Below are 12592 nucleotides of genomic sequence, written 5' to 3' on the forward strand. Positions count from 1 at the left end.
ACACACAGTGCGTGAGTGCTCTGATAGGCTCGGTTGGGGGAAACGGGCGGAGAGGATTGTTGGTCCCCAACGAGGCGAGCTAACTGGGGGAAATTAGGTCAGTGTGTTCCCTCTGACTCCACAACAAGAACAGGCTGTGCATGTGTGTGTGTGTTTTGCCGGCACACCTACAGTGCCATACTGCAACACTGTAGTATAACACTGTGCAGGTCTCAGCATATTTGTGTGTGTGTTTGTGTACAGTACCTGCCATATCTTGGCATGTGAGTGAATATGTTACCTAATTTTAATGAAGATGATAATTATTTCCACCACAATTTATTCTACAGCTTAAACTTAGATGTCACAATGATGTTCGATATCTAGCTCTCAACCTAAATGCTAAAACGCTGTTTATCTTGACTCATCACTCAGCTAATGCAAACTAGGATGTAACTAATCATAACATCATAACAAGTAACAAAATAGTTCTGAATATGAAAAAACGAATGAAGCTTAAGTGACATTTATCCCCAAATCGCCATACAGTCTTTTGGAATAAAAGCTTTGGGGACAGATGGAGTCAGTTCGGCAGTCATTTGGCCTCCGGAGGATGTGGATGCTCTTCTATCTTACCTCCCACCCAGCTTTGTCGTTACTCTGTCTCTCTCTTTCTCTCTCTCTGTCTCTCTCTCTCTCTCTTCCCATGTCTCCTGATCAGGACAAGTCACACATACTATAATTGATATGAGATTTAGGGGGTATATTTCAATGTAATTAGAATCTTGATAATTGGACTAATTAGATCTAATTGCTATGTGAGAATGACTTTGATTAAAACAGGTTTCTCTCCTCAAAACCAGAGTAGAAAAAAAATAGTTGGGTGAGACACAATGCTAAAGCTAATTGGCAATAATCATGGATGCATGAAAACCTAAATCTAACAGATAAAAACAACAACTGATAATTCTTCAGTATTAAGCATGTGTCATTTTGGAAATTTTTAAAAATATGATAGGGACTGCAAATCAAGCAAGTTCGCAAAGGTAACTTATCACTGTACACTGTAGTGTAAAGTACCGCTAAAGTACCGTCTAAGTTGTAAAATTAATTCAGTCTGAGTATGTTTACCTTTTCTAGAAGTAGTTGTGGCTCCATCCAAAAGCATTAAATTGGCCCTATCAAATTACAACAGCCGTATTGAATCAGGTGCTTTGATTTTGCTCAGTACTATTCTGTGAGAAAAAAAAGGTGGTTAAAATTACACCTGTAGACATCAAATACGCTGGAAGGTCGACAGCAGTCTTTCATGCATGTTCAAACAGATAGCACCGGCATAGGAACTCAAAAAAAAGAAAGAAAGAAAGAAAGAAAGAAATCAAGAAGAATCATTCCTGGCTTGTTTTTGTAGTCTTTTTCATTTTCCAAGAATTGACTTGCCATTGTCAATACTTGCAGTAAAAGGTGTATTGTGTTGCCTTTGAAATTGTAATTTATGGTTTAAGGTTATGATGATTCCATATACCATGGCTTTCATTCTTCTTTTTTAAGGGGGTAGAAGTACTTTTGAGGTTATCAACTAGGAACCTCAAATAAAACAATTTTAAAAAGAACATGAACAAGTGCTAACTCCAAAAATGAGAAACAGATCCTGGCCCCAAAGAAATAAAACTTTAAATATAAAATACAATTTATGTATTAAATCATGTATAATGGAGACACCTCAACATCTCCCAATCTGAACAGATGAGGTAATACTCTTTTGAAAGAAAGTTGAGACAATTGAGTTCCTAATATAAAGTTAGACTTTGAAGTTACACCTGCAGCCACAGCCTGTGATGCACAGATTTACTCTTATAAGTATGTGTACTATACATACTGAGTAGTTCTGTAAGATATTGGCCTGTTTTATTCCCACTACATTGCTTTACATTAATTTTACTTGGTGAATAAAGTTTTGTGATGTTCTGGAAATGAATGGATTGAGATTTTGTGTGATTCTCAGACTATCTTAACTGAATCTTACTGTTTGTAAGTGTTTGCTAAATAATGCATGAGCCTCTGATTTGCACATTTGTGTTGGGGCGCCCTATAAAAATCTCAATGAGCTCAGTCTCTTGTGGCTCAATAGATGGCAGTAATATCCCTCAATCACTGCAGTGTGAATCCTCATCCCACATAAAATACATGTATACAGAGGCTTTCGTGTGCGCACATACTGTGCACAGATACAGTAAAAAAAATGTACACATGAACACTAACAAACTCCCACGCACAAACGAATATAAACACACACGCACAAAGATGAAAATGGGGCTCTCAAAATGCCAGAAGAGATGGAGATGACATCATTACGGCAAATGAAAAAGAAAAAATCAGTAAACAATCCCTTACGTCTGCGTTTCTGTCAGTCCTCAGGTGATGTAGAGAAGCCCAGAATAAGTCAAACAGCACAGTGGGAGAGGATGGTGAGGGTATGACTTTGAGACTGCAGTGTCTTTGCAAAAGCCAACATGGCACCATATTTTTCTAATGCTCTGATTAGGTGAGGGCAAAAATGCAGCCTTTAGCTCAGAGATATGTGTGTGCTTGTAAAGATGAAATCAATAGTTGTAGCACCTTCACAGGGCATCAGGGAACCACCGGGGCTCCAACTCAATTCATCCGTACCTATAGCTGACAGAAATGTCTCATCTCACAGAACTCGGCGACTGCTCAGAGGTAAAAAGCGGCACTATGAATAATCGTGAAAACCATTTAATTGTGTCCCTTTGTGCGCAGCCTGCCTGGGTTCTGTGTTCGTTTTGTATTCACTCTCCCTCAAGATAGTCCCTGTGTCGTCATTTGTTGGCAGGATACGCTGGTAATCATTTGAATTCCCCCAGTATGTTCAGAAGATGTCAGGGAGTAGTCTCTGATCTTGTTTAATATGTGACCAGCAGCTATAAATTACCAACTCCCAGAAATGAGGAAACATGGGTACTTTTAAATCTCTAGGGAGAGCTCGCTTTCTGTCTCTCTCACACATATCGGCTCCCTCTCTCTGCCTCTCTCTCCCCCCTAGTGTAGTAGTGTGTGGTAATCCCCTCCCCTTAATTTAGTTGACGTTCACATGAAAACAAATACCTGTGACTTTTTTGTTGAAATAAGCAATTTTGCTTTTAGCCTATTTTGATGCTCCATGGGCATACAGTGCTGAACCTTGTTGCTTTTAACGCATTTGGCCAAGGTGATTGAAATGCTGGGCTTCCTGCTTTGTTTATATTTAATACATCCCTGTTTTCTCATTAAAATCAAATGCTGTAAGCAACGGTGAAGAGGAAAACAAAATTTTCTAACCCTCCTTTGTTGCATTTTGTTGTGCAGAGGAGTAGGAAACAAATAAACCACATAGTGACATAATGGGTATAGGTTGAGCAATGTTTGGTTTGGCTACATATGACGTATTATTACAAACCAAATTAGTTTGAATAAAACTAGATTATTTTGTGTTAAAACTGTAAACCACAAAATGTCTAAACAAAAGGAGTTCAGACATTTGAGTCCATGTTAATTCAAATGCAGAAAAGTTTTTACGTGATTAAAGCACAAAAGGGGACAGTGATATTTTAAAGTACGAAATATACATTTTAAGCTGTTGTGGACAAACTAGTAAAGTTCTCACACAGTGTGACTTTCTTTATTTTTTTCAGGTTAGATTAGGCCATGAGGCTCTGCAAATTACTTCGCCTGTGACTTGTTCATGTTAAAAAGTCTATAGCAGATGCAAACTCTATTTAGCTAGGATTTCCCTTGAAAGACATGTGACTACTGTAACTATATCTGTACAGGAGGTGTTCAAGGCACATTTTGTTGTCAGCGTCTGGTTGATGCCGTGCACATCAATGTCTGTAAAACCAGTTGTCACCCACGTTTTTTTTTTCCTCCACGTTTTGCAAGACTGAGGCAGGATAATGAGTGGTGAGACTTACTGTAGGGAGAATGTATACTCCTCCATCTCCTCCGTGGAGAGGTTCTCCACTGAAGGCTGCATCTTCTGTTTGTCTGCCTGCCGAGGCGGTGCGCTGCTGCAGCTCATGCTGGGGCCGCAGCTATTTGTCTTCTTGATTGGCTTCTTCTGTGAGGAGCAGAAATCGGGGAGAACACATGCGGATGTCATTTGTAATCAAAGCAGGAAACAGGCCTCTGAATTTATCTTGGGGGATGCACACGGTGACAGTGACAGTGTGCGTGGCACTTTGGAGCCTCTCCTATATCTCAACCTCGCCTGAATTGACATGAGACAAGAATGACGGCAAAATCGCATACGGCACGCCATCATTCAAGTTGAGTTCATTTGGGAAGCATGCGTACAGTGACGGTGGTGTTAAATATGTGATATTTGAGCAGCTGGCACTGTTTTTTTCCACACAAGTCGTTTACTGTCATCGTCATAAACACAGTCAAATGGAGTTAGGAAGTGGGGTTTTAAATATTTCACCAAGGTACTTGGGAGCAGATATTATTTGTTAAGCCGCCAACATGTTAACGGCTTGCTTTCCCTGGCCCTGTCAGCCCTGCCTGTGTTGCCCTTGGGTGGGCTTAGTGCCTTTCTGCTTGAAGTTGTGAAATACTCACTGATGTATGTTAATGAGATCCACAGTTGGAATAAGCAAACCTCTCTCTTTCTTCCGCCCCTGTCTCATTCTACCGCTCTCCATTTCATTTTTTTTTTCATCTTTTCCCCTCTCTCTCTCTCTCTCTCTCTCTCTCTCTCTCTCTCTTTGAGATAAACTAGGCCCAGGAAGTAGTAAATGGGTAGGACCCCATAAAAGCTCCATTCGTTTTCATAGGGCAATCTTTGCCAAAGCAAGCTTGGATTCCAGAGTGATGATCACAATAAAAAGGTGGAAAGAAGCAGGAAAGAAAGCAGAGAGAAAAAATGCAGGAGATATATAAACCGCAATGTTCTCCGGTGTCTCCCCACAATAAATTTAATGCAATACCTTAAGAGCAGATTCCGTATATAGCTGGATTCCTGCCCTGTGGGCAAAGTGGTCGCCTGGAGAAAATTCATTTTAATTAGGCCTGCACTGCAGGTTGAAGGGTTGAAATCTGATCCCTAGCGCTCCCAGGCTGGGGCAGGTTGGAGATCACTCCACTTAATCATTAGACAACTGGGTTCCACACCACGACATTTGACAGAGTTTGCAAGGTTTTAAAGATCGGGCCAAGAGGAGAAGAAAAAAACACGGTCTACAGAGGCTGCAGAGAAATAAAACCTCATATCAACAAACTCATTTATTTAACAGGTCATCACTGATTAATGGTGGTCTGAAGAGCCTCTTGTACATCAATAGAAGGAGGTTAGTAAGAAAAAGGACTTGGAGGGATAGAGCAGAGAGGCAGGAGGGGAGGGAGTGTGTTTATATGTGTGTGACAGACGGAGCCTCATTCATAGGCTTCTAACTACCTCAACAATAACATCAAATCAACAATAGGCCGCAGCGGAGGCACAATAGCAGGGGCGGACTGGGAGGCAGCAATGCCAGATCAGCACACAGAGTAATTTTGCAATTACCACTTCAAAGTATGGCAGGTAACATGCAGGCTTTGATTAATTTAGCTTAGGTCCTCTGTAGCACAGGAAGAGGCGTGTTTAGAGCGGCTTGGAGAAAAAAAGGGAGGCCTGGCTGGCTTTGCTGATTTCACAGAATTTGAGCTGCTTTGGCTTGTCAAGCAGATCAAAACTGGCTTTGAAGGCTGAAAAATACCTGTTAGTGTGAAATGTATTTTGACAAATCTCAGATAATAAGCCGGGGAGGTGTCTGTTGGGGTGCAGAGAGGGGTGGAAAGAGAAAGGGAAAGCGGAGAGGGTGCTCATTTCAAGGGTGGGAACACTTTCTCTTAAATCATAGTGTTACCTTGTAGTGAATCCCACCCTCTGCCTTCCCCCTGCATGGATCACTCTTCTCTCCCGTGTTTCCAGAAATGGCTCCTGAGGAGGAATTCTTCCCTGCATCCCAAAAAGAGAAGTAACGTGCAGTGAGGGTGAAAAAGAAAGACAGGTTCATGTTTGTTTTCTTTCGCAAACCACATCTGGCAATCATGGTGAGGATCAGGGGTGGTTGAGGAATATTTGTATTGCAAAATCCAAAACATTAGCAGTTGTTAAAAATACAGATGAACTCTCCACAAAAGCAATAATGAAAATTGACAAACAAAAATATATTTTACATTCGGAATAATTCAATACACCACAATAAAAATAAAAAAAAGGTTTACATTTAGTTAAGCAAAATGCAAAAAATTCCAGGTTTGTAATGACTTAAAATGAGAAGAATAACTGTTGAAAAATATATATTTGCAGTGTACCAAGACATCAAATAAAATACTCTTGTATTTCTGAACAAACTGCAAGTGTTGCTTTTGTCTTGTTTTTCCACTCCTGGCAAAGGTAGTGAAGATGTTTTGGTATACTATCTGGAAACTTGCAAAAGCGACAAAAGGCTGATGTCACTCTGTACAGCGAGAGGAGTGTTAACTTATGGAGCTCCCACTGCACAGTCATCTCTGTCTCCCCCAATCTCAGAGCTGAACCTTCCCAGCCTCAACACTCTAATGTATGCAATTAGAAATGATGAAAAATCAAAAAAGAAATTAAGTTTGGTTGTAATACATATTCCCATTCTTCCCGTCTTTGGAAAATTACTTTTGAAGTATTTTTTCACCCTAACCCTCTTTTTTCTTTTCTGTCTCTATCTGTCTCTCTCTTCCTTTTTTTTGCTGTAATTTAAATCGTAAGCCGCCAGATGTGTGTCTCATGCTTGAAGAGTCGGAGATCTGCATTATTTAGCATATTAACATTCACAGAATTTAAAAAAGGGTTCCTGCATTGCCTGGAGGTTGTAATTAAGTAAACCTTAGCTTGATACATGTAAAAATCTCACTATGTGAAACTTTTTTCCCCCGTGGAACCAGTCACATCTATATAATACATATGGAAACCTCTGCGATGATATGATTTTTCTCTTGCTGCGGGATTAAATAGATCAGTAATAATAACTTAAATATAGGCGACACATCAGAGATCCTTCTGACAGCTAAAAGGTACTTAAATGGCAGGAATAGTCTGCTCACTGCTATTTTTAAAGGAGTCTAAAGTCAGATTTCATCCTAACACAGAGGTAGTTTTTAATTACCACCACTTTGCTGATAAACATTTAGAGTGCCTACAGTTACAAGGTGATAAAGTTATATTTGTTCTATTCTTGGAATGAAATTGTTTAGTATTTTTCTATATTTTCATGACATTACATAACTGTCTAGTCAATTTTGTGTTAGTGTTGAGATTGAGATTTGTAGATTTAATCCTAGTCAAATGTATTGTGTATTTAATTATTTATTAATTATACATATCTTAATGATTGGACTTGATTTTTTTTTTTTTTACACATTCTAAGGTGCATTTAAAAATGAAAAATGAGATGCAAGATGCAATAGTAGTTCAAAGTTGAGGGGAGATGGATCTCATCAACAGGCACAATGTCAGAAACTCTTTTTTGTTATATACACAAAATGTGAGAACGTAGTGAGTTTTGTAGTTTATCAGCCTGTGTTAACCACCTGCATTTCTAAACTTTTAAAACATCCAAATTCTTCTATTTTTCTTGTAATTTATAGTGCATTGTTTTAATAGTGTATTGCTAATATTCCAAGTAGAAATGCACTTGAGCAAATATTACATTTCAGCAGAGTATGTGTTTGTGTTGCTGTGCAGGTAGTTTGAGACGGAGCACAGCAGCCCATGGCCAGCTGTTTTTACACACACACACACACACACACACACACACACACACACACACACACACCCAAACCTTTATTGGCAACAACAACAGCAACCGTGGACTTGGACCACCATGGATTAGGATGCTTAGACTGCACATACACACACACACACACACACTCGCACTCATTATGCCAGGCCCCACTTGCTAATGCGCAGACGCTGTGGAACCAGAATGAGCGCGGAGGCTGCATCGACATTTTCGACATCATCGACAGCTTCGACAGCTAAGGGCTACGTATATGAACTCAGAGCGCTGGAGCTGCCACAACTCCAGCCTCTCCGGGCACTCAAGGCCAACAACAAACTCCTTGTTATCCCCCTGCGTTCTGAGCTGCGCGCGCACACACACACACACACACACACACACACACACCATCATCTTCCAGTGCATAACATTGCATTGACGCACCCACACAGTGGAATAAAAACAAAGATTTTAATATGTAGACACTTACAAACATGCACAAACATTTTTCAAGGTAAAAATACAAATAAGTGTACTTCACAACAGCATAACTCCACATACCTCTTTTCGTCCTTGCTTACACACAAAAACAGGCCCAGGAAAGAGAAAACCCTGAGGGCCGTAACACTGTTGAGACCCCATCGCTGTGTTACCGGTGAGATACAACCAGCCTGAGATGGCGGATCTTGCTCACCTAGGCCCCTAATTGCCTAACGACTGGTCCAAAGTTACAGAAGGATCAAAGGTCAGTGACTCATGGAATACCCCTGAGTCCATGTCGGGATTTGTATTAAGGTTGCTACAATACTGTGAGGATTTGGTTTCGCTTCACACAAGGGTTTATTTTCCTGTAATCCACTGCATTTTAATGACAATAACAGACACACAGCGCATACTAATATGTGCATATTTGTATATTTTGTATATTCTGTTGCTCTTGAAAGTCAAATTTGTCTTTATCATGTTCAGTGAACCACACATGGGCTGCAGAATGTTATCATACAAAAACTGTGAATTGTCAGTGATTTTTTGGAGGCAAGACACTGTCACCTTTGGGTGTATTTGTCTCATATGCTCTGTATTTGTCCTCTATGTGCAGTCACCTAGGCTTGCACATCCACTTTGAGAGTTTACACGTGTATCTCTGCAAACAGGCTTCAAAGGTTGAATCCATCCATTTGGAAACTGGACATTGTTGAATTAATCGGCAGGATGCAGTGCGACTGATTGAGAGGGTATGATGTAACATTGTGGTTTGAAACTCTGATGACTGGGACCGGCCTGGAGGGGAACACATCCTGAAAGTGCAGGGCAGCACTCCAAAGAAGACATTAGATGAGGAATCCTCGAAATCACTATCGGTGCTGAAGGGGATGGATGTTACGATGCATTTGTAAAAAAATAAAAAAATAAAACAACAGACCAACGAAGCAGTGATACAGTTATGGCAGAATCATCTGCGTGCTCATAGTGATCCACTAAAGGCGATCATGAAACAAGACGCTAATCTAATTAGTCATTTGGGTTCAAACAAACCCAATGTAAGTGGATCATTCAGTTAATGTGAAAGGTCACTTAACACAGTATGCCTCTAGCTAATCTCTATGTTAAAAAGCCAAATACACTCCATTATGCTTGGACGAGTCAACTGTAGTAAACCAGAATTATAACCATCCAATACCAAGTGAATATGAAACACAAAAGCATTAATGCCCACACAATAGCACTTACAGTAATCTTTCGATTTTTTCCATCAAAACTTGTCAGAGCTATTATCTTGGATTGCGATGTCAGGTTTTATTCTGTAATAGACAAGTCACTGCGCACTGTGATTTTTCTACGGGGATTAATTAACTTAAGGCCCCAGGAATACAAACCTCTCACTGTCAAGCTCTGCTGTGTGTATGTTATCGCAATGACAAGAGGTCTCCATATACTTGTCCTGATTCTGAGACAAATGGATAATGAGGAAAATCCTGGCATCACATGCACAGAGAAAGTGATCTCCACACAGCACACATCAGAAACAGAGAGGCATGAAATGGGAAGGAAATATCTGAAACCCCCAGACTTGACAGAGGACTGAGGAACAGGGGATAATTTGTTCTTCTTCTCGCTGAATTGGATTTCCATTTTTGGCTAGGTTAAAGTTGTCCGTCCAATCACTCCCTTCAACCTCGACGTAATCTCCCCATCTGAATGCCATAATTCTCTCCAGAGGTAATGCAAAATGAACGGATCTGTGTGCAAATGAGGCGCAAACGTCAGGTCGGCTTAGGAAACGGCATGGATGAGGTGTTGTGCAGGACACCTTTTGATCCGTTGTTTCACTATAGATCGGGTTCACTTCCCAGGCAGCCTCCTCGCCTGGCTGCGAGAATGTGTGTGCGCTGATGTCCATGTCTGCACGTGAGCCAGCTAATGCAGCCGGGTGTGTTGAAAAGACCTGGTACCTTTTGCCTTGTGTGGCAGAACATAAATCTCCCATAGTGAGTGCCTCCCTCCCTCGCTCTCTCTCTTTCTGGAAAGGCAGTCAGTTCGTTGGGGACACTTCCCTTGTGGGTGTTAGGATCTCTGTGGGGGGTCACAGGTCAGTCGGCGGAGGAAGCGACAAGCTGTGAAATGTAAAAGACCAATTTCTTCCACATGTTTCAGTGCTGGGAGAACACTGCCAAGCTGTCAGCCGGCATCACGTTTAAAATGGGCCAGGGTGCTACCCAGCAGACCTGTCACAACTCATTTGTAATTAAAAAGCCTGTGTGATGTTTAAAGCAGAGCACCCCAGAAACTTTTGAGGACTGTTAAATAAAGATGAGCTGTGCGTGCAAAAAAAAAAGAAAGGAAAAAAAGGGGGATGTATTAATAACAAAGAAGCTAGCCAGTCGCCTTTGTAGTAGATCAATACCAAATGAGCCTGTATTTGATTCCTGGCAATGACCAGGATGTTGGAAGGCTTGAAACTAGGTGGGAAAAAAGAACAGTATATTTTTAAAATGAGGAAGTGGATCCTTATTGCTATTAACCGAAGTCATTAGCCACCTCTAGATGTGGTTACAATTGTGGTATGACCCTTCCTTGACCACCAGATAAGCAACGCAACCACAGTCCATCTATTCGTCAGTGCATCAGATTGACACACTTACACATTCTGGATCATATTGGATCTTATCCCAGCATGAGAATGAAAGAAATGAAAGAAAAGCAAAGGACCACCAGTCCATCACACGACTAAAACATGGAAACATAATCATATTAATACCTAGGAATGTAAGTCTCAAATCAGCCTGACCTGCATGTCTTGGAGGAACTGTAGGGGAAACTAGAGCACCTGGAGGAAAATCGCACAATTGCAGGGGAAACATGCAAGCTCCACACTGAAAAGGCTGTTTAACATTAACCACTGAGCCACTATGTAGTCGCTACAGAAGATCATTTGACTCTGTGTCTTAGTGGGAAAAAATTATATAAAATAAAGGAAATCAGATTACTTTTGAAAGCTGAGTATTTTAGTGGATAATGGGACAGATAATGGCAAACAGAAATGTGTGGATCTCAGTCAAACAGCAGGTATTGCACGCAGTCCAACACATGCAAACTCTACAAAAGTAGTATCGCATTAAAAAGTAGTGCAACCACAGTTTGTGAAAGACAGAACACCTGCGTACATGTCTTGACAAATTAATACACCATTTGTGTCTGCATAGTCAAAATGCTTGGTGTAGTTAAGCTTAATACTTGCTTAAATTAAAATTAAATAGCACGTGAATGTAAGACTAATAATATTTCTCTAATCCACAGTTTGAACGTCTAGCTGACATGAAAAGTTTAGCTGCGTTTAAATATGGCAGCCAGAGTACCCACTGCCCATTTACAAAAACTGTTTTTTGAATAGCTTGATAACAGTAACATAAACAGTGTTATGTGTAGCAGCTAATATTAGCCACCATTTATTGTCAGTACTCAATTAAAAGTAAAATCAGAAGTTCAAAATCTAAACTGAATAATTCAATTCAAAATGCTTCATTTTATTGGTTTATGTGATGTTTTCCTGTCATAACACTGATTGGAGTTTGTTTACTTATTTAAATGGTGGTTGTATCATCAAAAACCTATATCTGAATATGTTACAAGTCTATCAGATGGATCTTAGTGTTGTGCTTGCTGCTCAAACATTTGCCAACTGAATGTATGCAATATATAGTAGTAGTATATCTGTGTATATCTGTTGGGGTTTTGCATATAACTGACAAAATATCTTTTGTTTAATGTAACTTCTGTTTGTCAAGCTTGGCCCACTGTCTCTGCACAACCCTACCCTCAAGCACATTCACCTCATTAGAGAAAAGCTGCAAGTGAGGCCTGCCATTCTTCCCATCCCAGTGCTTGTGACATTACGGTGACATTTTATCCCCACTGTGGCATAGTTGGGGGTTTTAGCATTGGACCCCTACCTGGCAGAGATGAGGAGGAGCAAGCAGAATTAGCTGACAGGTGGAGAGGCGACCCCCGGTGAGAATGTTCCACAGCGGGCTCTCCTGCTCGGCTGCTGGGGCCAGCATGAGGCTGCTGTTGAGGGTATAACTGAGACTGGGGATGAATGGGCTGAGGACGGAGGTGGTTCTGTGACTGGGGCTGGGGCTGGAGTGGCAGTTGGCCTTGGTGTTGTTCATGATGGACCTCAGGTTGGGCCATGACAGGGGGGTTTGCAGGGGGTATCGACAGGGCAATGCAGCCCTCTGGCCCCCCAGACGTTCCGGAAGGGAGCCTCTTTACCTGAAACACCACAAACAAGAGGGAGGTAGGTCTGTGTGAGTGCTAGA

The 12592-nt window shown here is 41.0% G+C and overlaps 1 protein-coding gene across 1 annotated transcript in view; it reads right to left on the reverse strand.

Moving 5' to 3' along the window:
- ofcc1 (orofacial cleft 1 candidate 1) overlaps window positions 1-12592 on the reverse strand; it is a 75252-nt gene that overhangs the window by 38530 nt on the left and 24130 nt on the right. The window contains exons 15-17 of the mRNA XM_038693578.1: window positions 12224-12545; window positions 5883-5974; window positions 3951-4096 (exon numbers count right to left, since the gene is read on the reverse strand). Of these exons, the coding sequence (XP_038549506.1) occupies window positions 3951-4096; window positions 5883-5974; window positions 12224-12545 (560 nt within the window). The remainder of the gene's footprint in view (window positions 1-3950; window positions 4097-5882; window positions 5975-12223; window positions 12546-12592) is intronic.

This window comes from Micropterus salmoides, unplaced genomic scaffold (assembly GCF_014851395.1).
Source record: "Micropterus salmoides isolate LMB-PRFRI ecotype aquatic unplaced genomic scaffold, ASM1485139v1 Ms_hic_scaffold_1, whole genome shotgun sequence".
NCBI lineage: Eukaryota > Metazoa > Chordata > Actinopteri > Centrarchiformes > Centrarchidae > Micropterus > Micropterus salmoides.